General features: G+C 34.6%; 3 protein-coding genes across 5 annotated transcripts; 1 reads left to right on the top strand and 2 right to left on the bottom strand.

Annotated features, from left to right (window-relative positions):
• Positions 1-1309: 1309 nt before the first annotated feature.
• LOC108454212 (probable pectinesterase/pectinesterase inhibitor 61) lies at positions 1310-4314 on the top strand. The gene is made up of 3 exons (XM_017752595.2): positions 1310-2601; positions 2824-2960; positions 3426-4314. The coding sequence occupies exons 1-3, from the start codon at positions 1634-1636 to the stop codon at positions 4121-4123; spliced, it is 1803 nt and encodes a 600-aa protein (XP_017608084.1). The 5' UTR covers positions 1310-1633; the 3' UTR covers positions 4124-4314.
• A 1184-nt stretch (positions 4315-5498) lies between these two features.
• On the bottom strand, positions 5499-11657 carry LOC108457428 (CLP protease regulatory subunit CLPX1, mitochondrial-like). Of its 2 annotated transcripts, XM_017756488.2 has the most exons (15): positions 10820-11644; positions 10368-10429; positions 9773-9873; positions 9333-9412; positions 8770-8820; positions 8381-8455; positions 8229-8306; positions 7957-8013; positions 7660-7730; positions 7478-7577; positions 7293-7397; positions 7048-7110; positions 6811-6933; positions 5884-6039; positions 5499-5795 (listed from the first exon to the last, which is right to left on the bottom strand). In XM_017756488.2, exons 1-15 carry the CDS (start codon positions 11402-11404, stop codon positions 5736-5738), a joined length of 1767 nt encoding a protein of 588 aa, XP_017611977.1. In that variant the 5' UTR covers positions 11405-11644; the 3' UTR covers positions 5499-5735. The 2 variants fall into 2 exon arrangements, with proteins under 2 accessions (XP_017611977.1, XP_052878706.1); XM_053022746.1 differs by lacking the exon at positions 5499-5795 and having other exon boundaries at positions 5922-6039; positions 6746-6933; positions 10820-11657.
• A 1140-nt stretch (positions 11658-12797) lies between these two features.
• On the bottom strand, positions 12798-22277 carry LOC108456686 (uncharacterized). Of its 2 annotated transcripts, none has more exons than XM_053022745.1 (14): positions 22021-22277; positions 19394-21562; positions 18766-18908; positions 18471-18570; positions 17993-18125; positions 17832-17895; positions 16615-17320; positions 16154-16480; positions 14836-15297; positions 14676-14748; positions 14510-14595; positions 14165-14284; positions 13534-13604; positions 12798-13451 (listed from the first exon to the last, which is right to left on the bottom strand). In XM_053022745.1, the coding sequence occupies exons 2-14, from the start codon at positions 21512-21514 to the stop codon at positions 13445-13447; spliced, it is 4413 nt and encodes a 1470-aa protein (XP_052878705.1). In that variant the 5' UTR covers positions 21515-21562; positions 22021-22277; the 3' UTR covers positions 12798-13444. The 2 variants fall into 2 exon arrangements, with proteins under 2 accessions (XP_052878705.1, XP_017610757.2); XM_017755268.2 differs by lacking the exon at positions 22021-22277 and adding an exon at positions 21762-22005.
• Positions 22278-23885: the final 1608 nt, after the last annotated feature.

Below are 23885 nucleotides of genomic sequence, written 5' to 3'. Positions count from 1 at the left end.
AAATTGGGACAAAAATCAATAGTTGAACATGTTGAACTAATTAAATAAAAAGCAATTTATTTATTTTTTTATGATTGGTTTAGCAGTTGAATTGATCAAATCAATTGAATCGAAAATCAGTGGTCCAACCGATTTAATCATTTGTCCGATTATTCGAATACCGCATGTGACACTATAATATTGTATCACATCATTACTTGAAAATTTATATAAAATTTTAATTTTTAAGTGATGATGTGTCATAATCTCATAGTGCCACACACCAATTTTTTTTTTATTTTATATTTTTGAAGTTCAAAGATCAAAACGAATCTAGTTGTCAAGTTTAAGTACCAAAATAAATATAAAATAAAAATACTAAAATGTACCTAATTACAAAGATCAAAAATTAAATTTATATAAACCCTTTGAAAAATACGTGTGGTGTATATTTATGGTTTTCTAAATATATTCTATAGTATACCTTATTAATTATATTACAATTCCCGTACAGTATTAAATAAAATATGTATATATACCTCTCTGTAATTATTTTTTAATTTTTGTGTAGAATAAGATTGACATCAGATTTTGTCATTACAAAGAAAGCACAAACACTTTTTTGCCATCAGAAAAACCCAAATACTGTCGGAAATATATCAGAAAAAGAAAAGGTGAAATAATATTAAAAACATCTTTTAAGTCGAATGATGTTCATAACTAACTGACATTTTATGGAACAAATCTACGCATTAATCAAACTTGTTAATTAAGTCATTTACTTAATTGCTTTTAAAAGCATGCAAAAGTTCTCTTTAACTTTCTTCTCTTAAATCATTCATATATCCTTTCAAAATAAAATCATTCATATAATGAATCAGATATATATATTATTTTCCACATCCACTTTCTTTTTTATTTAATATCAAAAGATGATCATAAAAATAAAAAGAATGAATTTAAATAGGTAAAAATATCGTAGAGAATCATGTATTAAAAGTCGATTATATTTTATTATTTTATTTAAAATAGATAAAATAGTCCTATATATTAGATTAAGGAGTAAACGATCATCCAATCAAAATTGATCTTATTATGAGGTACTCATTTCATCTGTCACACTAACTTTTAGTAATACAAATTGATAAATAATTTTTTTACGTATTTTTTGAATAGAGGGACAAAAGGTAATTTAGTTTCTAATACAAAACTTTCATGATATATCTACCTATTTAAATATAATATAAAATATGATAAATCACTGGTAGACTCGAAACAGTGACTATTTGTTAAAATTTATGAACTATTACTGTATAAAAATATAAATCCATATAAATTTATAAAATACGAGTTTTTAAAAGGGGAGTTAAAATGGTTTATAGCTCATCCCCTCCAATGGGCAAAAGAGCTGAAAGTAGAAGACAGCTCATGCTTTACGACATGGACTTAACAACAACCTTCTCTATTACTCTCTCTCTTACACACTCACTCACTTCCACCTTTTTTTTTTCTTTTCTTTTTTTTCTTTTATATAATCCATCTCTCTCATTTAACTCATATTATATTGTTGTAGTGATATTAGTAGCCTTTTTTTTTGTTGCTATCTACATTTTGTTACTGATTTTTGCAGCCACCACCTGAAGAAGAAACATCAATGGCGTATGACAGGCTCCGACCATCGGAACCCGGCAGCTCTGGAGTTACTCAGCAACAAAATCATGAAGAACCCAAAGCCAAAAACAACAAGAGAAAGATCGTTATTCTTTCGGTTATTGCATTGACGATGATCGTTGCCTCGGCTGTTTGTGCCGGACTCGTGATTGGTCTCCGTGTAGCCGATGCTGATCCCGTCGGTACCCAAGTCCGACGTAAGCCGACACAAGCTATTTCTAAAACTTGTAGTAGGACTCGGTTCCCGAACCTCTGTGTCAACTCACTCCTCGAGTTCCCTGGCTCGCTCACTGCTAATGAGCAAGACCTGGTTCACATTTCATTCAATATGACGCTGCAGCACTTTAGTAAAGCGCTTTATATGGCCAACTCGATCTCATTCGTCCAGATGGAACCACGTGTACGGTCGGCGTACGACGATTGCCTCGAGCTTCTTGATGATTCCGTCGACGCGCTCTCCCGTTCCCTGTCGTCCATTATTCCCTCCCAGGACGGCGGAAACAATGGCGGAGGATCACCCCAGGACGTGATGACGTGGCTCAGCGCAGCGCTGACGAACCATGACACGTGTACGGAGGGATTCGATGGAGTGAGCGGGACGGTGAAGGATCAAGTGACTGACAAACTGAAGGACTTGTCGGAACTGGTAAGTAACTGCCTGTCGATCTTCGCTGCTAGCGGCGGAGACGATTTCGCCGGAGTTCCTATTCAGAACCGGAGGCTGCTATCGGCGGATGACGATTTATCGGGAGGGAATGTCGACGAGGAGAATTTCCCGAAATGGCTGGGGAGAAAAGAGAGGGAGCTGCTGAACAAGCCCGTGTCGGGGATCCAGGCCGATATAACCGTCTCGAAAGATGGAAGCGGCACCGTTAAAACGATTGCTGAGGCGATTAAAAAGGCGCCGGAGCATAGTACTCGTCGGATCATCATCTACGTGAAGGCAGGAAGGTAAAATTTTCCGTTATGATAAAAAAGTCAAATTTTATTACAAACTTTTCCACTTTTGGCTTTTCTGACATCACCTTTACGTTACTGCTATTGATATTTACAGATTAAAAATATCTAATTGTGTCATGTAATATTCTTTTTGGATAATCTTAATCAATATTAATTGGTTTTTGGATAATTAATTAAATTTTTAAATTTTTATGATAAATATAATTTTTACAGGTACGAAGAGGATAATTTGAAGGTGGGGAGGAAGAAAATAAACTTGATGTTTATAGGTGACGGAAAAGGTAAAACAGTGATTACAGGAGGAAAAAGTGTAGCCGAGCACATGACTACTTTCCACACTGCTGCCTTTGGTCAGTTTCACCCTTCTTATTTTATTTCCTCCACAAAATATACATTATGATATAATTAAAATAATTAAATTATCAAATAAAATAGTAAACTATTAAGCTTGTCCATGGTGCATGATGTTAGAAATCGCACGTGGGGTGTTATTAGACAGACAAAGCCCTAGATTCTTAAGCCACTTTATCTTATCTACTTCTTGTCCATACAATTGGAAATTACAAACCTTGTGTTATTTTTTTTTAATAAAAATTGAGGTAGGGATTGTCTAAATTAGTTTTTTCGTTTATAAAGTGGTCATATATTATGCAATATTTAATTTGTTCTTATTCGTATCATAATTACTTGTCATGTTATAATTATTATTATCAAAGCGAAAAAAAAATTCCCACAAATTTCGTAGCTAATCACGTTCTAATTTGCTTCATTTTCAAAGAAAGCTGTATCATTCATTGGTTTGTTTTCACTTTCAGCGGCAACTGGGGCTGGTTTTATTGCAAGGGACATGACATTCGAGAACTATGCCGGACCCGCCAAGCACCAAGCAGTGGCTCTTCGAGTCGGAGCTGATCACGCCGTCGTATACAGGTGCAACATCATCGGTTACCAAGACACTTTATACGTCCACTCCAACCGTCAATTCTACCGCGAATGCGACGTTTACGGAACAGTTGATTTCATTTTCGGCAACGCCGCCGTAGTACTCCAAAACTGTAGCCTTTACGCCCGGAAACCCATGTCCCAACAAAAAAACACCATCACAGCCCAAAACCGAAAAGACCCGAACCAAAACACCGGTATTTCAATCCATGCATGTCGAATCCTACCCACACCGGAACTCGCCGCCGCCAAATCAAGCTTCCCAACATACCTAGGCCGTCCGTGGAAGCTATATTCAAGGACCGTATACATGTTATCATACATGGGCAACCACGTTCACTCAAGGGGATGGTTAGAATGGAGCGGTACATTCGCTTTAGATACATTATACTACGGCGAATACATGAATTCCGGCCCGGGTGCGGCGGTCGGACAACGAGTAAGATGGCCTGGGTATCGAATCATCACTTCAGAAGTTGAAGCAAGTAAATTCACCGTTGCAAAATTCATCTATGGAACTTCATGGTTACCATCAACCGGAGTTGCTTTCTTAGCTGGCCTACAAGTTTAATTTTTTTTTTTTACGTCCTAATTTTTTTTACCCATGATATTGTAATAATTGTCGTTATTATTGTTAAAATTTTAACTCCCGACATGTTCTAGAAGGTTAGAACTAGAATATAGAATATAAAAAATTGTGTATTGTATTTTCGTATTTTTTTAAATGTCAGCAATATAAACACATAAAATTACAAGTGTTAATTATACTGTTTTTGCTTGGTGGGTTGTTGGCGTACCAATATTCTTAGGGTATGTGTGAGGCTGATGTTTACCTTAAAAAAAAATTAATGGTGTCGGTGCTGAGAAACCCTTGGCCAGTGCAATGTTGATGTGTTTGTATTGGTCATCAAAGTAAGGCCAACGGCGGTTTAAAACCATTTGGAGCAGTGTACGTGCTGGGTCCATATGGTAACAGCAGAATAAACGAGTGACAACTGTTTATGATGAAATAGTTTTGTGGATGTGGATTTTCGAATTTTAAAAGAAAAGTTCGTTTTTGGGGGGTCTTTTAGCTTTTAGCAGTGTAAAGTAAAGCTATGTTGGGGCAATGGCTTAAAGATGATTTTTTTCTAAAATTCTGCTCGTATTTTAAGGAAATTGAGTTTTTATATATTTTAAAATTTAAAATTTTAATCAAATTTGTTTGGTTAAACTCGAATACTAATATTTTATCATGAATACAATTGTAAATTTAGTTAATATGATCCAATTAGATTATTTTAGCTCTTTATTTTTCAAAATTTGAAATTTAAGCTTAGATGCAAATGACAGTTGTTTATTCTCATTAATTTCAAAAGTATTATGTGAAAATAATATATCAGTGCATCAGATATTTTCATAGTACAGACTTTTTTTTGGGTAGAATAATTTTTGTCCATCTCTCACTTTTTATCATCTTCTTATCCGAAATTCCTTGATGGATCTCAAAAGTACAGCATTCAACTAGTATGGTGTACATTTTACAATGCTGTTGTATTGTTCCTTTCTACCAAGCCTTGGAGGTAAAGAAAGTCTACAAGGAAAAATAATAAAAGTAAAAACCATTTTTTTTTCTTTTGTACGGAGAGAGATGTCATTAGTAGAGATTGAAATTTTAGAATTCTTTAGATATATAAAAAATCTCGAATCGATGGGTTTACAGAATTTTCAATAATTTAGTCTAATTACAAGAGAATTAGATTATGTTAAATTAATATTATAATAACTATATTAAGATTGGGTAGGGAGGCCAATTTTAATCAGTAAATAAATTCATAAAATAAAATAAAAAACCAACTAGCCCAGTTTCAAAAACGGAATAAATTCCAACCTGCAAATGATTTTTTAATATGGAATCTCCATCTAAAGTAGCGCCACATTTTATAACATGTAAACAGCACATAAAATTCATACAACACTGAATTTCAATGACACTATTATTTGATGATTTGGGAGTGGATGGGGTTGATTACTACTTGATTCATGATACATGCCCAGTGAAACTAGATCTCTCCATGTCATTTCTTTTTCCCCCATAAAATGATAGTTGACCAAGTATTTATGCGTATAATAATAAATAATAATCATCTATTAAATTAATAATGTCAAGCTTATTATGTACAACTAAGTTTACATCCAAATCCTTACATACTGGCAACAACTGAAGGAAGAAGCTCTGTTTCCACCTCGGTTTCCCCACTTGTCTGCAAACACAACATTTTTTAATATAATACTACTCACAAAATACTCCGTTCATATAATGGAATAATGGTCCAAGTTATATACACATACCTCCAAGTCCTTCAATTTTTGTTGTGAAAGGTAACTGTCCAATGCACCTTTACCGTAAAGAATCTTTGCGCCGCTTCCACAGCCTTTAAGTCCAACGGCTTCCTCATCAACTACTACCGCATCTATTATGTCATCGCCAGTCCTAACATCCGGTATCTGCAAAGCAGAAATGTAAGAAAATCCATGAAGTTTGTGTTGTATGGTATCTAAAACCAATTGGTCCAAAACAAATAATTGAAGAGAAACTGGAAAGTACAAAAGATGAAATCTTAGTGACACCTTGTTCTAAATCCGATCTAGTCGTAATTTTGTCTTTCTTTTAGGGTTAATGTAATTGTTGACCTTTGAACTTGGCAACAAGGTCCACTTTGATACTGAACTTTCTTTTGGTCCACATTAATCCAGAAACTAAGCAACTTTCCCAATTTGACCCTGAACTTGGATTTCGTTAGTGATTGACACTGAGATTGTGCTACGTCATGACACCTTAACAGAATCCAAGTTCAGGAATTAAATTGGGAAAAAGCTATCAAGTTGCGAGACAAGTGTGGACCAAAAAAGTTTTAGGTACTCATTGCCAAGTTCAGGGCCAAATATTATATTAATCCTTTGTTTAATCCACTAAACCGAAAGCCTAGACTCTCAAGGCTTTCTACTATATTTTGCAAGGTTCCCAAATGCAAGCCAATGTAAGTATCGAAGTAGTCCTTTTAGCACTGATAAAGATTTACTACTTCAATCTGCGGCATTGCTTTTAGGGAAAGTATAGCAGTTTGTGTGTTCGGAACTTCTTGAATAGCATATAAACATGTAATAAACAGGCCACATCATGCATAAATAAACATTGAATAACATTTTTCACCTCGGATATCACTCTATGGTCAATAGCAGGTGAGAAAAAAAGTCAGAATAGCACGGCATAGCTACCTCATACATGGCATCCATCAAGATATTCTCCAAGATGGCTCGTAAACCTCTGGCCCCAGTATTTTTAGTTATTGCTTTTCTGGCAATTGATTTCAGAGCACCTTCTGTGATATGCAAATTGACCTAAGGGGAAAGAAGATAAAGTGAAATCAATTGGTGTATAGAACTGCAGGAAAATTAAATGTACTGAATACAAATATAATTAGCATTTAAAATAGGGTTATGTAAAGAACTTACTCCATTCATTTGGAACATCTTTTTGTATTGCTTGCATAGGGCATTTTTTGGCTTTGTTAGCACCTAAAATAGTCGCAACAGTTGCACCATATAAGAAGCTGAATTAAACAATCACATCACTTGTGCAAGAAAGGAACCTTTAATATAACAACAGTTGCAACTTGCACTTTCAAAGACCATAATTAACTGAATAACTTGCATACAACAGTAATCTCCCATTACATTTTCTAAAGACAAACATTCACCTGAACAAGTTGTTCTTCAGTCAGAGCCAATAAACTGACGAGAACAGGGAATCGCCCAACAAATTCCGGTATCAAACCATATGCAACAAGATCAGTACTTTCAACCTGCCAAATAAAAATGTTTCATATAGAAATGTGAGAATCTAAAATGGTATGTCATCCCAAATACTATATAGAGAACTTACGGTCTCCATTAAAGATGATGTCAAGGCAGCATTTGTAACACCACCAGCTCTCATGTTTGCACGCACCGGAGCTCCAAAACCAATTGAAGAATCTTGAAGTCTGAAATACATTTAAGAAACTTTAAATTGTACATGTTAAAAAGTACCGGAGACAAATACAGTAATTTCTATATTGGTATAACCTTTCTGAAATTGTTTTCTCTATGTCAATGAAAGCACCCCCACATATGAAGAGTATGTCCTTTGTGTCAATCTGCGAAGAAATACAAAAAAGAATCAACAATAACACCGTGTTCCTATAGAGAGGGAAAAGAACATAAAAATGCAGAGCCTAGCAAAATCAGTCATAAAGATTTTGCCATTATGGAGTCCTAATCAGATGTTCAAAAAAAAACACAAATATCATATCCATGAGCTCAAAATAGTGCATAATGTAAAAAAGTAAACACCCATCAAAACTTGCAACTCTGAGTGTATACCTGAATATTTTCACCTCTAGGATGCTTTCTAGCTCCCTTCTCAGGAACATTAACAATCTGGACCATCAAATAAAGCAACCAGGGTCAGGATAGTGAATCACTTATTAAACCAACCTGAGTAAATACTAATTAGAATTGGTGATTATTAGCTTGGCTTATGAAACTAATACCAAACTGGTCTATGCCAGAGACATGGATCCTACACCATGCTGTTGCAACTTCTAAATTAATTACAATATAATATTTTTGCAGTTAGGAAATCATGCACTTACTGTTCCTTCTAGCATCTTTAGTAATGCCTGCTGAACACCCTCCCCAGACACATCCCTGCTAATGTTAAGGCTCTCGGCCTGAATAGCAAGACGTAAGAGATGAATATAGAGCAGCAAAAAACTGATAGAAATTAGAGGAGGAGGAAAAGAACCTTTTTGGTGATCTTATCAACTTCGTCAATGTAAACAATGCCCTGCTGTGCAGCTGCAACATTATAGTCAGCAACCTGAAAAGGCGCACAAAAGGAAATTCATAGAGGGGTTATGAATCAAGAACAGGCATAAGAGCAAACAAAACCCCATTTATATTACACTGGCCTCACTACAATTGAATTTAATATTTTTCACTTTTACTAATGCAACTTTAAAGTTGATTGTATGAAGTCCTATCTAATGCCAAAGCTTATTTTCTTCCATAGATACGAAAGCTAACCCCATTGAAGATAGCAAAAACATGCCATTAAAGCACTGTAAAATGGAAAAAGTACTTGCACTTCAAAGCTTTTAATTCATTTAGTGTACATAAGGCTTTTGAATTTACCACAAGGAGCTTGTATAATATAGATTCAACATCTTCACCTACATACCCTGCCTGCATATAGCATATGAAAACATAACTCAGTTCCATGCAACATAAATATAAATAACCAAATTTCAAAAATGAGGAATAAACAGTGATGAAATATTTTTACGACATATAAAAACATGTGTATTTATCAAATAAAAAAAGCTGATGAAGTTCAAATTTATCATGACTTGTCTATAGTTGATGTGTGGCAAAAAGATAAACCCCATGGAGGGGGGCACATGGCACTGACAAAAGAGCATCAAAATCTGGTATTAAATAATACTAAACAAAGATCGTTAGGCTTGTACACTGAGAAAACAAATAACGAATCCTATTCCTAGAAGCACATTAAATACACAAAAAAAAATAAAAAAATCCGTGACTTGTGAAGGCTTTTACACTAAATTAAGGAACGAAAGTTGCTTATTTCACAGCTAATAAAATGAAAGTGAAAAGCACATTTAGAGGAAATAAATTCATTTAAGCAGGTAAGTACAAGAACATTTATTAACAACAATCAAGAATCAGCAGCTTGCCTGCGTCAAGGTAGTAGCATCTGCAATAACAAAAGGAACATTCACAAAGCGGGCCAAGGTTTTGGCAAGTAATGTTTTCCCTGTCCTTGAGAAAACGTCAAAAGGGAGCATGTGAGAATAGTAACAGATTATAGAGATGTTTATGGTCAAATAAATACTGAATCTACCCAAAATATTGTAGAATTAGCTAGAAAACAAGTAAAAACATAAAAATTGTAGTAAAACATAATAAAGCAAAAGTGGGAGGTCAATGAATTCTCACACCTCAATTTAAATGTTTTGATAAAATAAAGAGAAAGACATTGTGATATATAAAGAAAAATGCAACGCAAAAAAGAATCTCTCTTGAAAAGAACCTAGGACAAACAGTTAACAATCACAAAGTGCAAATTTAGAAGTAGAATTTCAACTTCAACACCAAGTATGAAAAAAAAAAATACCTGACCCTGTTGGCCCCATTAAAAGAATGTTACTTTTCTCCAGTTCCACTATATCATCATCTAATACATATGCAATATCGCTACCTGAATCTCCTGCAGACCTAGCTTACCAAGGAAACATGTTAATAACTGATATTCCCTTAAGAAACACAGTAAACAAGAAGCACATGCAGAGACAGAGACAAAGGATGTACACACTAGAAGAAAACACAGCTACCAACTTTTGTAAGGTAACTTGGTAGTTCAGAGGTATCCATACTATGCTCGAAACTCACAAGACAATACCAGTATAGCAACTTGACTAATCACAACTAATTAGAATAAACCATATCTAAAGACCTTGGATATGCTAAATGTTAATGTGTATTGCTATGTCATTTTCCTTTCCTTCTCTTTTCTTTTTTCCTCAAAATTTTAAACATTCTCACAGTTTCATCTTATAATGAGAACTAGAATTGTTTTTGGACATATGCAGAGCTGCATGTTTAACAATTAATTTCCTTAACAATCTATATGATGAATTTACAATTGCAGCAATGAAAAGAAGGAAGCAGATTAAAACAAGAACCGCATATCTTGAAGTTACCAAACTAACCGTTTTTGTGATGACTCATGGTAGATTCTCATATAGTGGTTGTACACTGCCACTGATAGAACCTGCATTAATGGCATAACATTAGACCAGAAAACAAAATGTAGAAGAATGTTTACATCCTACGTAGCTCTAAGAACATTGTTATTATTAAACATTTACCACCTAATCAATGATTATAAGTTCAAAACCATACCCAACAAAGGCAATATCAAACCTTAAGAGAAATGCATAACATAATTTGGTGTTAGAATATCACTGAATATCACTACAAATTAAGATAATGATATGTATATGACTTCAAACCAATCAAATATTATTAAGGAACTTATCAATCAATGCAGTTTCTAATTCCCAATTACTTTCATAGTTTTCAATAACCCATTTTCTGTTGAACTGTAGTAGTAATAAAAACAATAACCCCAATGCCAATAACACAATTTATTAACAATCACCTTCTTTGCCTTCTCTTGCCCAATCACAAACTTATCCAATCCTTTACAAATCTCTTTGGGTGTAGGAAAATTATGCCCCAAATTGGATCCTCCCCAACAGCCATCCTTTGAATCTGACCCAAAACCGCCTCCAGAACCAGCAGTCGGCCCTCCTCCTCCTCCAGCTCCGCCGCCGCCGCCGCCACGGCCCAAATTAACCCCACTAACCCGAATGGCAATCCCATCACCAGGTGGCTGCCAAACCTCCGGTGGGTCCCCATAAGAACTCAATACCCTAAAACTATTACAACCCAGTTTCTCTCTCAATTCTCTATCGACATCCTTGCTTAAATCGTGGGAGTTCCTCCTAATATCCAAAAACCGAGAACCCTTTTCGACGAGTTCGCCACGAAGCGAGACGGGCTTGAAAGAAGTGAAATGATAAGGAGTGTTGACAAAGTGGTCATCCCATTTGTTGCGGATGGTGGTACAGTGAGAGGAACTAGCCATGCGACCATAGTGCATGTAATTAGATAGAAAATGCCGGAACTGAGAGACCGTTAAAGAGGCTGTTTCGGCCGAAGGTTTGCATCTGAATGCAGCCATGGAAAAAAAAGAAGATAATCCTTTTTAGAGGGTTTGAGAAATTGGGGGGTCAAATGGTAAAGAGTTTAGGGTTCATAAGAAAGGTTCCTTAAGATGAATCTTTTTTAGAGGGATTTGAGAATTTGAGGCTCAATTGAATTGGGTTTTGCTTAGATTCTGGAATTATCATGTACTTGAATGGGACTTTTTGTTCGAAGTAGATAAATTGGGAAGAAGACATTGAAGTGAACAAGATGAATTTGGATTTTCTGTCCAGATATCCAGGGGTAAAAGGGTAATCTGCTTAAATACGACGTCGTATACAAACAATAAAATATTGGGATTTATTAAAACTTCTGTATTATTTTAATTTTCCCAAATGGATTGCATTTCTTTAAAACCATAGCATTTATGCCTCATTACGTAGCCTACATATTAGGATAAATTTAATTATTATATAAAATTAAAAATTTAAAATATTTTGTAATAAGTTAATAACATAAAATTTTAATTAGTATAAATTTAAATTTAAATTTAAAAACGAGTAAAACTGTAATTTTTTAATTTATCTTTATTTAAAACAAATAATGTGAATAATTAAAAATAATCAAATACAATTAATTTACTATTAACTAAGTCGTGTTTAAAAAATACTCATCAAGATTTGTATATTAAAAGTGAAATTGTATTTTACCTCATTTACTCAAAAAAATTAATACTTATATGTTAAATGAAAAAACACTAATCTTATTAAAATTGTCTATTTCTACTGTTAAAATCTAATTCTTATATATCAATATATGATACCCATGGTGCGCCATATGCCACTTTCTAATTATTCCATTAGTCACGCCAATTTCTTATGATATAAATAGATGAAATTTTTAGCCAATTTCTTATGATATAAATGGATAAAATTTTTAACAGAAAAAACTAATTTGCTCTTTAATTTAACATGTAAGAACTAATTTACTCATTTTTTAAATGTAAAAGACAAAATACAATCAATTTGATACTTCTACCCAAAATAACCACATTTTCATCGGATATAATTTGAGCATTGCTTTGTAAAATGGTTTCTTTAAGGTCTAATTTGCATTTTTATAATCGAATGGCCAAAAAGTCTGCCTAGCAAGAGGGATATATTCCTAATCTTTTGAATCGTCATGGGATTTGGCAGCCTAACATTTTGGTCCAAGCTTTACATACAAAAAGATTAGGATTCTGGTAATGGATCTTATTTATGTCGGTAGGATTTTCATAGCTTACCCCTTTTATTTTCGGATAGTGACTAGAATGGATAAAAAAAAAACAAAACCCATCAAGCCAATTCAATGATTTTCTCGTCTTAATTAACATACTAACCAAAGATGGGAATTGCAGACAACAGCAAATAAAGTGTAGGAATCTGTAATAAAAGTAGCAAATCCCTTATTTTTCCATGTATGTAAAGCATTGATTCCATCAAATCAAGTTTGAATTTTACAATTTTGATCCACATCCATTACAAAACAGACCAGGATGCTCTTTACAAGATAACATGGATGCATGAAGACATTTTTGTTGGCAAACAAATAATACCATTTGGCTTGTATACTATTCAACATTTCAATAAAGTCCCTATGCATACAGAGTTCGCCTGTAAATGATTCGAAGCAGAGCATAACACGACAATGCATTTGAATATAACTCAAACATAATGGTATTTGTAAATTAGAACGTATCGATTGCCATGTTGGCTTTCTGGTATCAAAATATGTCGGATTTATGGTCATTTTTGCCTTTGTGCATGAAACAAGTTCTTTGCATTTATGTTATAATTGGTTACCGTCAAATTGCAGTAACAGCAAAGCTTCAAGGAATCTTAAATTTTTTCAGATACTGAAAATTCCCTCTAGTAGTTAAAAGGAAGCTCTCTAAGGAATCTGCGTATTTTTGCAGATGGTGAAGCTTCCATGCTAAGTGCTAAGTAAAGAAATGGTGAACTTACTCGAGGCAAAAACACATTCATTTGAGCTGGCTAGCGACTTCAGCGTAGCTGCTACTACTTAAACAGGTCATCTAACAACTATCGAAAAGCACATTCTTTACAAAAACTACACAATCACGGTAGGATATAAGAGGTGAATGAAGAGCAAACATGACCTTACTTGAGTTTTGTACTCAGATCTTTGGCCTCACTTACTGCAAGGGTTGCTGCATATACCGCCATCTTCTTTACCTAGACAAAGAAACTTCTTTATAGTGAGTTGATTAAAGCAGTCAACTTTGCATGGAATTAAACCCCGAAAAAGAATGTCAGATTTCATATTCAGTTGACAAACATCTGCAATTGTCTAATGAACAATAATGAGTAAAAGTACTCTGGAGGCCCTTGTATTAGGATTGCATTTTGCCCCCTTTACTCAAAAAATGGGCAAATTAGTCCTACAAGTTAGATCAAAGACCAAATTGGTCCTTTCTGTTAAAAATTTATCCTCTTCTACTTTTAAAAACTGGTGACCAATGAAATAGCAAGATAGTTACACATGGCATGTTAGGTGTACCTTATGCTAACGTACAAGAACCAATTTTTAACAGTAAAATGAATGAAATTTTAAACAACAGTTTGTTCTTTGATCTAACGTAAGGAACTAATTTGCCCATTTTCTAAATAAAAGGGGCAAAATGCAATCTGACTCCTAGTACAAGGACCTCCATGATATTTTTACCTTCATCTGCCTGTACACATTATGTTTTCTGAGCAGAGAGTTTAATATGTAGTGTAAATTTTACATGTACCTCCAGTTTATCTTCCTTAGCTCTATGGCTTTTTGGAAGCAAGCGAAACTCCTCCGTCAATCTTATACACTCTTGCACATTTTCAGGGGACACAAAATCAAGGGCTACTTTAATGCATGACTGGAAAAAACGAGAAGTAACACATAAAGCCAACATCAAAAGGTGAACGAGATTTATGCCGAATTACGGATACTGATTATATAATCAAATGGATCTGTAACATTTAAATAGAGGTCAGTGTTTGAGCTCAGACACTCGAAACTACCTCAGAGAAACGAAAAGCTACAACCAGTTCGTGTAAGAAAGATAGGTTTTCGAGGCCTAGTGAAAACCAGAGGACCTCACCTGTCTATTTCTTACTTGATGAGGGCATCCCGCGGGAATGAAAACAGCTTCACCAACATGTTGCTCGAACGTCCAAGGTTCAACATCTGTTCACCAACTTGCCATTAAAAAGATAACAGTTGATTTAATGTAATGAAAATGACTTTCAAATAAAAAAATTTCTTACTGAACTCCTCCTTCAGCTGCCTTTTATGTCTTTCAGTGAGATAAAGGGTCTGATCATGAATAGGATGAATAACCTAAAGCACATGTTGCACATCAATTTAGAATAATTTCTAAAAATATAAATCCTAATGGACAATGACATAAGAAGGCATGATGCGCACAAAATTCACGGGAAGATTACTGATGTGATAGAATTCTTTGTGATGCTTCTGTAAGTACTCAATTAACTTGGGTACATCCTCCCTCCGGAAAATATCCCAAACAGCACCACCGAGTTCATTCTCTGAAGACAGGTTTTCTGTAACAGACTCTCTAGTCATATTTGTATCAGGTCTTACAGACCCTAAATCATCAATTCCATTAAGAGAACTTTCCTCATCGGAATTATGCGTTTTTCCCACGATGTTGTCATTATGTTCTTGATTACACATCATTTCAGGATTCTTTCTTTCATCTTTATGACGTCTCTTTTTCCGCTTTCTTCCAAATATCTGTGGCACCTTCCGTCTCTGACCACAATGGCGCGTACGCAAGTTTTCAGCATCATATGCCTTCTGCAATTCATCTATGATTTTGCTCTGCCATGGCAGATTCACATTGGTTGTGTGAGTTAGCACATTAACCTACATAGGAAAATGAGAAAAGTTGGGCATTTATGATCCAAAGTGGCAAAGAAAAGAAGAGAAATATGACAATAACATTAATGTGAAAAGTCAACTTATATGATTATCAAAATCTTAAAAAAGGGAGTGGAAACAGAAAAGCTGCTCAAACTTTTATAGTGAAATAAAATCATTCCGGGACAAAGTTGTAACTTTAGCAAGTCATAGATTAAATGGAGGAATGAGGATTAGTTTGAAAATTTGAAGTTTTAAAAAGCCAAATGTGTGTGCTTTGGAACATGAAAGTTCAATCAAAACTTAAGGACAATTTAAGAAAAGGCTTTTCTTATATGTGAATCTCAAATCAACAAGTTGATCCTGTCAAAAGTAAATGAACAAAAGAATAGCAATGAGAAAAATTAAAAACCTTGGTGGAAGCAACAATGCCTTGTATATAAACTTTAGCAAGAATTATTCTAAGGTAAAAGTGTCATAGAGGCCCCTTAATAGGATTCAGATTGCATTTTGCTCCCTCTACTAAAAAAGTGGGCAAATTAGTCCTTATACATTAGATCTAAGAGCAAACTGGTCCTATTAAAAATTCCATCCATTTCAACAATTAAAAATCAGTCTCTGTACGTCAGCATGAAGTACAAGTAGCACGCCAAGTCTCACTTCCTGATTATTTCATCAGACACACCAATTTTTAACGGTACAAATAGATGAAATTCTTAACAAAAAGGACTAAATTGCACTTTGATCTAATGTATAAGGAATAATTTGCCCATTTTTTAGTATAAGAGGTAAAATTCAATTTGACTCTTATTACAAGGGCCTCTATGGTGCTTTTACCGTTACTCTAAAGAGAATTCCATACCGCATCAGAAATGTCGCAATGTAGTTTTGTCACCGAATCACCTCGGCCAAGTTCTTTCAAAGATCCATAAGCAATGTATGTTTTTGGTCCCAAATCCGGCTTCAACACAGCAGGAAGTTTGGTAGCAAGATTCAGGATGCCGGAATTTGGATGAGTATAATCTTTAAAAGGAAGCATAGCAATAAATTCAGCAGCATGCCTTGGCAAACACTCTTCAAATGAATTTGTAGCAGGCCAATCCTTCAACTTCAACATCTCTGGCCATCCATTCTTGTACCACCGACCCTCCATGTAGCCTTTGAAGAATCGAAGAATATTTACTTCAACCTGCAGTATTAAGAACAAAAGACAAAAAAAAAAGAAAAAAAAAAAGAGGAAAGAAGTGAAATTAGAGGACCAGTAAAAAGAAACCCTGGAATCACAAAAGACGCCTTTAAACATACTAAAGATGAAAAAAGTACCTCACACCAGTCCAAGCAATCAATTGCTTTAACCCTCTTAGCCTCCTCTTTTAATATCTTTTTTGCACCTATAAAAGCTCTCCACATAACCAATGGTTCCCAACTAAGACCAGAACTTTTTTCAAGGACATTTCTAACAATAACAGGTTCACCTCGCATCCAATGAGTTTGAAAATGCTGAATGCTATTGTCTTCCAACTGCATTACATTCGGGCAGTACACAAAATTGTCATGACTTTTCTCTCTATGAGCTGCCTGCCTTACTTCAAAGTTTTTTGCTTCATTTCCTGCAGAGCAGCTGGTTTGACACAAAGAACAGCCTTGAGAAAACTCGATATCAGGTAACTGAAAATTAATGGTGAGCTCCTCAGCACTCTGAATCAGTTGCTCAACTGAATTAGTTTCAAATAAGCGTCTCAGTGAAAGTGTCTCACGACCACAACCACCCTTTCCATTTGGAGGACAAGGAATCCTACCATCTTCCTCAGCTCTCCAATCATTTCTTGCTGCCACTGCAGGAATCTGGTCATCTGAACCCGTAGCTCGACTATTTACTCTTTTAGCAGACAGCTGGTGAGAAGATTTTGCTTCATTCCCTCCAGGCTGAGACCCTTTTCTAAGTTCATGACAGCATGTGATACATAGATCATATAAACAATCAGGGCAGCTTCTATGGAAATTGACAATGGATGTATTGCAATTGTCACTGTCAAGGAAGGAAACATTCATAGTCATTATAGTAGGAAAAACAATAGCCATGTCTGCAAATTATTAATAACTATAAAAATCCCTTTTGCATATCTTTAGATGCAAATTCATAACCACATGATAATATACACGATAGTAGAAGACAACAAGATCCATCAAGGTTGATGCATATCATTAACAATATACAACCCATTACTAAGAACTACAAAGAAAAGATCAACTAATAAGTGTTAAGTTTCTTAATGGTGTGAATTGGTTTTGATTTTCACAACAAAATATAAGGTAAGCTTTATGAATCAGTCTCATCAAATCTGCACTATCCTAGGATAACCCTTTTTCACATCTTCCTACTAGTTTAAATATAAGATAAGCATACCGATTAATATGGTAAAGAATGTAAGCTGTTTCCAAGTAACTAATATGACATGAGATTTTCAATTTAGGGGCAAAAACGTAACATAACAAAAACCACAAGTTTCTCCTTGGTATCAAAGAGCATGAGGTGATACCAATACACTCGATCATCATCATCTACCACTGATACCATTATGTCCTGTTCTGTCAATTGCACACCTATGGCAAAAGAAGGCACACATCACTTAGCATTTCGAAGCATCATCTAGTATAAAAACCAAAACTTACAAAAAGCAGACATATCACATTACAGTACCATGTATACTGGCTTCCACCTCTAGTTCAGCATGTTGCTCCTGTTGTATGTGTCGAAGCAGAGGCAGAATTTCGTGTAGCAAATAAAGCAACTTCTGCAGTTTAATATTTGTATCTGCTTCCTCATGCTCATCCTGTCAAATTAGCATGGTTCATTTGACATCAGAGTATATACTGGGAGACAAATTTAAAGTAGCTTGAACATGAAACAAAGACCTAACAAATGCTCATGCTAGGAGAAATGATTTTATGGATGATGCTGATGTTAAAGATGGTTATGCTGATGTCAAACATGAGACAGAACTATTCAGAAAGCCCTTGCTTGTATTGCTCTTACTAAAAGATGGTCCTAAGTAGAGCACTATGCTTCGAGTTTGAGCCAAGTAGTAGTACAAGGCTTCATTGTTGGCATCAGCATGTAAAGTCCCTTTAGTTTAGAAAATGGAACAGAAAGAAGAAAATTAATGGAAGGCACATACCATGACAGCTAACTTCTCCCTTAGGCATAATCTGCAATTACAATTGCCTCGACAAAATGGACAAGAAACTTCTACATCCTCTCTTGTTTTCTCCGGATACCTGTAATCAATCATTTGTAGTGGCATTAGAAACAGGAGATAAAACCCACTCCATATTTACAGAATTGATTAGCAAAAAGAAAATCAGAGTTAAGCTGGTCATAAAACAATGGTCTGATGAAATATCAATACACAGATGAAGAATTTAAGAGTTCTTCTATACAACAAGAAAATGAGTTTTTCAAGATGTAATAACCATTTTGCAAGGCACTCAACGCAATATCGTTTTCTGTTGCAACTGGAACAATTGACAACACTCTTGTCACTCTTCCAGCACTGGTGGCACATAAAACCCCTCTTGAAAGCCCTCTTCACTCTCTTCTGGCTTGCATAATCAAGCTGTAATAATAAATTGTCACCAGGAATTGGAATCAAGACATTCAAACAGTGTGATCTTACCATGAAATTTAGCCTAGACAATTGAATAGAAACTTTCAAAGTGCATACAACTTTTCCAGTCATTTTATAGATAAAATGTGGTCCGTTCCTGATGGTTCCATAACCAAACAGCTTATGATATCTATTCCCATCTCATACTACTCTCAGAACTCAATTTACTTCCAAGAACAAAAAAAAAAGATACTCTGTAAGAAATAATGCAATTCTCCACCATACAATAGCTGCTTATTTCTTTACCCAGTTCTACACTATACAAGAAACATTTAGCAAAGTAAAGAAACTATAACTGCTTTCCTTTTAACAACAAAGCATGGTCTAATTTATAAGTTAATGAATTAGCATATTGCGCGTAATGCTTAGTGGTTTAGTTATTCCGGTTACAAATCTCATCAGTAATCTGAAAACATAGTTAAAGTAAAACTCACTGTTGAATCCGAACTTCCTGATTGACTGCTAGAATTCTTTTTCCTCATTCTACTCTTCCTTTGAGCATTGCCAAAATTAGCTGTTAATACATTTCTTCTCTTGTTTAAATGGCCTCGAACACCAGCTGTTAACACTTTCTTCCGCATGCCTAAATTATCTCGAAGATGCTTACTTGAAATACCCTTGTTCATCTTCAAATTATTTCCTTCAAACCATTTTCTCTCAGCCTGAGACTTAATTCTACAACTATTTTTCATCAAGACATATGGACGTTTTCTCTTATTCTTTGAACCTTTGGGTCGGCCACGATTCCACCTTCGACCATCAATCTTCTTGACAATAGCATCCCCACAAGTAACAGCTTCAACAGGCATTACCATATCTTCCTCCCTTACATGGGGAGTCCTCACTAAACCAAATCCTTTATCAACAAAATAACCCCCTATAATGTTAACTGGAAAGGTCTGCTGTTCACTTGACAGTCCAAGTTTCTCATCACTACTTTTCGGCTTATTCTTTGAACCCTTTGGCCGGCCCCGGCCTACTTTTCTCTTTGGTTGAACAACATTATCTCTCTTATGAATGCCATCTGGACCTTCACCACCCCCAATTTCGCCAGACATATCTTGGTTTTCTTCAACAATGATTTCCTTCTCATTTTCAGAAACCTTTGGCTTACCATTCCTACTGTTCAACTGCACATTGTCACCACTAGTACCCATTGCAAGACCTTGCTTCTCCATCGCACAAACAATCTCATTTCCGACCTTGTCATCAGCACCAACTCCATTAGCAAGCTTTTTCTGTTTATTCTTTGAACCCTTTGGCCGACCACGTTTAGGCTTGGCTTTAAGGGGATCTTCCATTTCAACCTTGCTATTACTAAACCCTTCAATACTCTGCTCAGCACCAATAGTTTTCTTCTTCTTCTTGTTCATTGTACCCTTTGGCCGACCACGTTTAGGCTTAAGGGGATCTTCCATTTCAACCTTGCTATCACTTAACCCTTCAATACTTTGTTCACCACCAATAGTTTTCTTCTTCTTCTTCTTTGTTGAACCCTTTGGCCGACCACGTTTAGGCTTAAGGGGATTTTCCATTTCAACCCTGCTATCACTTAACCCTACAATACAATGTTCACCACCAATAGTTTTCTTCTTCTTCTTCTTCTTCTTCTTCATTGTACCCTTTGGCCGACCACGTTTACGCTTAAGGGGATCTTCCATTTCAACCTTGCTACCACTTAACCCTTCAATACTCTGTTCATCACCAATAGTTTTCTTCTTCTTCTTCGTTGAACCCTTTGGCCGACCACGTTTAGGCTTAAGGGGATCTTCCATTTCAACCCTGCTATCACTTAACACTTCAATGCTCTGTTCACCATCAATAGTTTTCTTCTTCTTCTTCTTGTTCATTGCACCCTTTGGCCGACCACGTTTAGGCTTAAAGGGATCTTCCATTTCAACCTTGTTATCACTTAACCCTTCAATAATCTGTTCACCACCAGTAGTTTTCTTCTTGTTGTTGTTGTTTTTCTTCGAACCCTTTGGCCTACCACGCTTACCCTTAGCCTGCTTGCCTTCATTTCCCAGACCAGCAACAAGGGTTTCATCAAGAAACCCCTGAATACCATTACCACCCACATTGCTACACTCAGCTTCACCGGCAAACAACTGGCTTACTTCACCACCAACATTGATGAAACCCTTGTTTGGTTCACAAACTCCACCAAATAAGTCTTCCATTAGACCATCTGCAAGACCCATTCCACCAAATGCAACCCCACCAGACCCACCCACACCCCCAAACACACCATCATCGCCAAATCCAGCACCACCTTCACCAGACCCATCCATCCCAAGCCCAAACCCACCTTCATTTCCAACACCCCAAAGCTTAAAACCTTCACCTCCTCCATTCACACCATCTTCGCCAAACCACTGCAAAACACTCTCAACACCCCCACCACCACCACCTTCACCGAGCCAACTTTGATCTCCTTGGTCACCACTATTCCCATCACCAGCTTTAATTTGCTGATCCCCATCTTTCCCTACTTCCTCCACCACCGGAATTAAACGCTTTCGCTTCTTCCTTTGACTAATTCCACTTTCACTCATCTTTACACCTCCAGCAACTATCCATTCAAATCATATTCCAATGAAGATCTTTAAAAAAAAAAAAAAAACCTGTTACTTCAATTAACTCAAAACTATTCCCTTTTTCACGCAAATAAAAGAAATTGAAATCTGACGGCTAATGTACACCCTATGAAATTAAAGGCAACAGCTTTAAATGCAAAAAAAGAAAGGCGATTCCTATATACACAATAATAGACACAACAGCAGAAGGACTAAGGAGTATTACTGTGTCAGTGGTCCGCAAATGTTTGCAGCTATCGAGAGACATGGAGAGAGTGACACGGTGACATCAAAAATACAGGCTTGAAGTGGGTATGTTTTATTTGAATTTGGGAAAGAAAAAAAGGGAATCCAACCCAACACATGTTATTTATGTTCTGGTAAGGGATGTCCCCACGACTCACCATTAAAGACAATTTTAGTACTTGTTTTTGTTGGTTACAATTCCTAAGCGATTTGTGCTTTCGCTGATGGTGTATACGTACCGTTAGCTGCTGATATTTTATTCCACCACCTCTCTCTCTTAGCCCATAGAATTGGGTTTACAATGACCATAACCTACAAGTGGTGGTTTCATGCCTTTTTTTCTTTTGTGTGTCTGTAGAGAGAGGAGGAAGAAGAGTTTTCTTTAGAGAGTGTGGGTTGGAAATAAAGAATCATTAAGGCCTTACGTGAAGAAATTAAAGGGTAAAAGATGCGCTTGTTTTTTTGGTTAGGTTTGGAATGGAACAGATTATTTAATATACACAATTTATTGTTGTTAATAGTTATGCTATTAATAAAATCTTTGATTAGTTAGGTATTAGGACTTAATTAAGCACCAATTCAATTAGAAAAATTACGAAAATATTATTTGTTAATTAAAATATTTTATATTGTTCGAGAGTATTTTAATAAAATTAATAATAAAGAAATATGCGATTTAAATCGTCCCAATTAAATTAGTAAAATTTTAAATTTATCTAAATTTCATTCTAATATATTTTATACATTTTAATATTATTAATTGAATTGGTATTATAAGTCAACTCAACACTAATTATTGATGATAGCACAATGATAAACAATTACAATGCATTTAGTATTATTTTTCAATTTATTTATATGTTTAAATTACTCCCAATTTAATCTAATTTTTTATTTTTATATTGTACATATTTTTATATGTTATTATAATTAATTAATTTCAAATAATATGTTTCGTTATTTATTGAATGGTAATTTTAAACACACATATGTATTGTAAATCCATAAGTTCCACATGTATACTCATATGTTGGGATTTCTATCTCTTTTTTTTCTAATTATTCAAAAATGAAAATTGAAATACATGTGAAGTGAAAAAAATTATATTTTTATAAAGTAATATTCAATATTTGAATTTTACGGTCACATTATTTGAATTGAAAATTTCAAGTTTTCACACTTTAAAGTAATTTATCTTCAAGGGTCAAATTATAAAATAAATTCAAGTTCTGAAACTAATATAGAAAAAAATTAGAGATCAATTTAGGAAATTTTATCAAATTCAATGATTAAATGTTATATTACTCTTTTTTTACTTTTTCTTGAATAAGTTTGTAAGTATAATCATAAGTATTAATCATAATTAAAAACAATTCAATGTAAAATGTAACGAATAAATCTAAATTATAATTTATTAATCGAATGTTTATCTTTTCCAAATTATAAATTTACTTTAAATTATAAACTAATATATATTTAACCGATTATAAACTGAAATACATTCAAACAATAAATAATTTATGAAAAAACTCACATGTAAATCCAAAGCCTCGAAACCTTTAACTTTAGGCAAGATATCTATAATTTAATTAATATTATTTCCAATTATTTAACTTAATATTTATAAGTCACACAATTAAAAATAATATTATTAAGAAAAATAGTTACCAGCCCAACATGAAAAATAAAAAGTTTAATTTAGCATTTTTTTTCGTTTTTTGAGGGACAACATTTAAATGCTTTGATTGGATTGGATGAGATATATTCCAGTGGCATCTACTTTGCGGCTCATTTTAAATTGTTGGTAGTTGCCGCATAGTTGGGGGCAGAGATCAAAGTATCTGATTAGGGTTTCATGACTATTTTTTTTTTTTTTTTTTGAAATTGATTGATTGATATAAAACGAAAATTTGAAATTAGAGATTTTTTAAGCCTTACAGAAAACAGAAAACGGATTCATGCATCTCGAAAAGGATTAATTTTTTAGGGTTAATATAAAGTTTATTTTTAAATTTATCGTATTTAATAACACATTCAAGTATGAAAAGTTGAGTTTTTATTCTCTAAAGAATTCTTATCAATAATATTCTTTCCACATAATTTT

Source organism: Gossypium arboreum, chromosome 12 (genome assembly GCF_025698485.1).
Source record: "Gossypium arboreum isolate Shixiya-1 chromosome 12, ASM2569848v2, whole genome shotgun sequence".
Lineage (NCBI taxonomy): Eukaryota > Viridiplantae > Streptophyta > Magnoliopsida > Malvales > Malvaceae > Gossypium > Gossypium arboreum.
The sequence above is the reverse complement of the archived record's forward strand: the minus strand, read 5'-3'. Positions and strand labels throughout refer to the sequence as shown.

Excerpts from the sequence above, each read along its gene's own strand:
- LOC108456686 (XM_053022745.1), bottom strand. The coding sequence starts at position 21,514 with ATGAGTGAAAGTGGAATTAGTCAAAGGAAGAAGCGAAAGCGTTTAATT. Across the intron at positions 14,285-14,509 it reads ATCAAGTAAGAAATAGACAG|TCATGCATTAAAGTAGCCCT; the intron begins GTGAGGTCCTCT and ends CGTTTTTTCCAG. Across the intron at positions 13,605-14,164 it reads CTAAGGAAGATAAACTGGAG|GTAAAGAAGATGGCGGTATA; the intron begins GTACATGTAAAA and ends TTCTTTGTCTAG.
- LOC108454212 (XM_017752595.2), top strand. The coding sequence starts at position 1,634 with ATGGCGTATGACAGGCTCCGACCATCGGAACCCGGCAGCTCTGGAGTT. Across the intron at positions 2,602-2,823 it reads ATCTACGTGAAGGCAGGAAG|GTACGAAGAGGATAATTTGA; the intron begins GTAAAATTTTCC and ends TAATTTTTACAG. Across the intron at positions 2,961-3,425 it reads TTTCCACACTGCTGCCTTTG|CGGCAACTGGGGCTGGTTTT; the intron begins GTCAGTTTCACC and ends TTTCACTTTCAG.
- LOC108457428 (XM_017756488.2), bottom strand. The coding sequence starts at position 11,404 with ATGGCTGCATTCAGATGCAAACCTTCGGCCGAAACAGCCTCTTTAACG. Across the intron at positions 8,821-9,332 it reads ATGCTACTACCTTGACGCAG|GCAGGGTATGTAGGTGAAGA; the intron begins GCAAGCTGCTGA and ends TGCTATATGCAG. Across the intron at positions 8,307-8,380 it reads TTGATAAGATCACCAAAAAG|GCCGAGAGCCTTAACATTAG; the intron begins GTTCTTTTCCTC and ends CTTGCTATTCAG.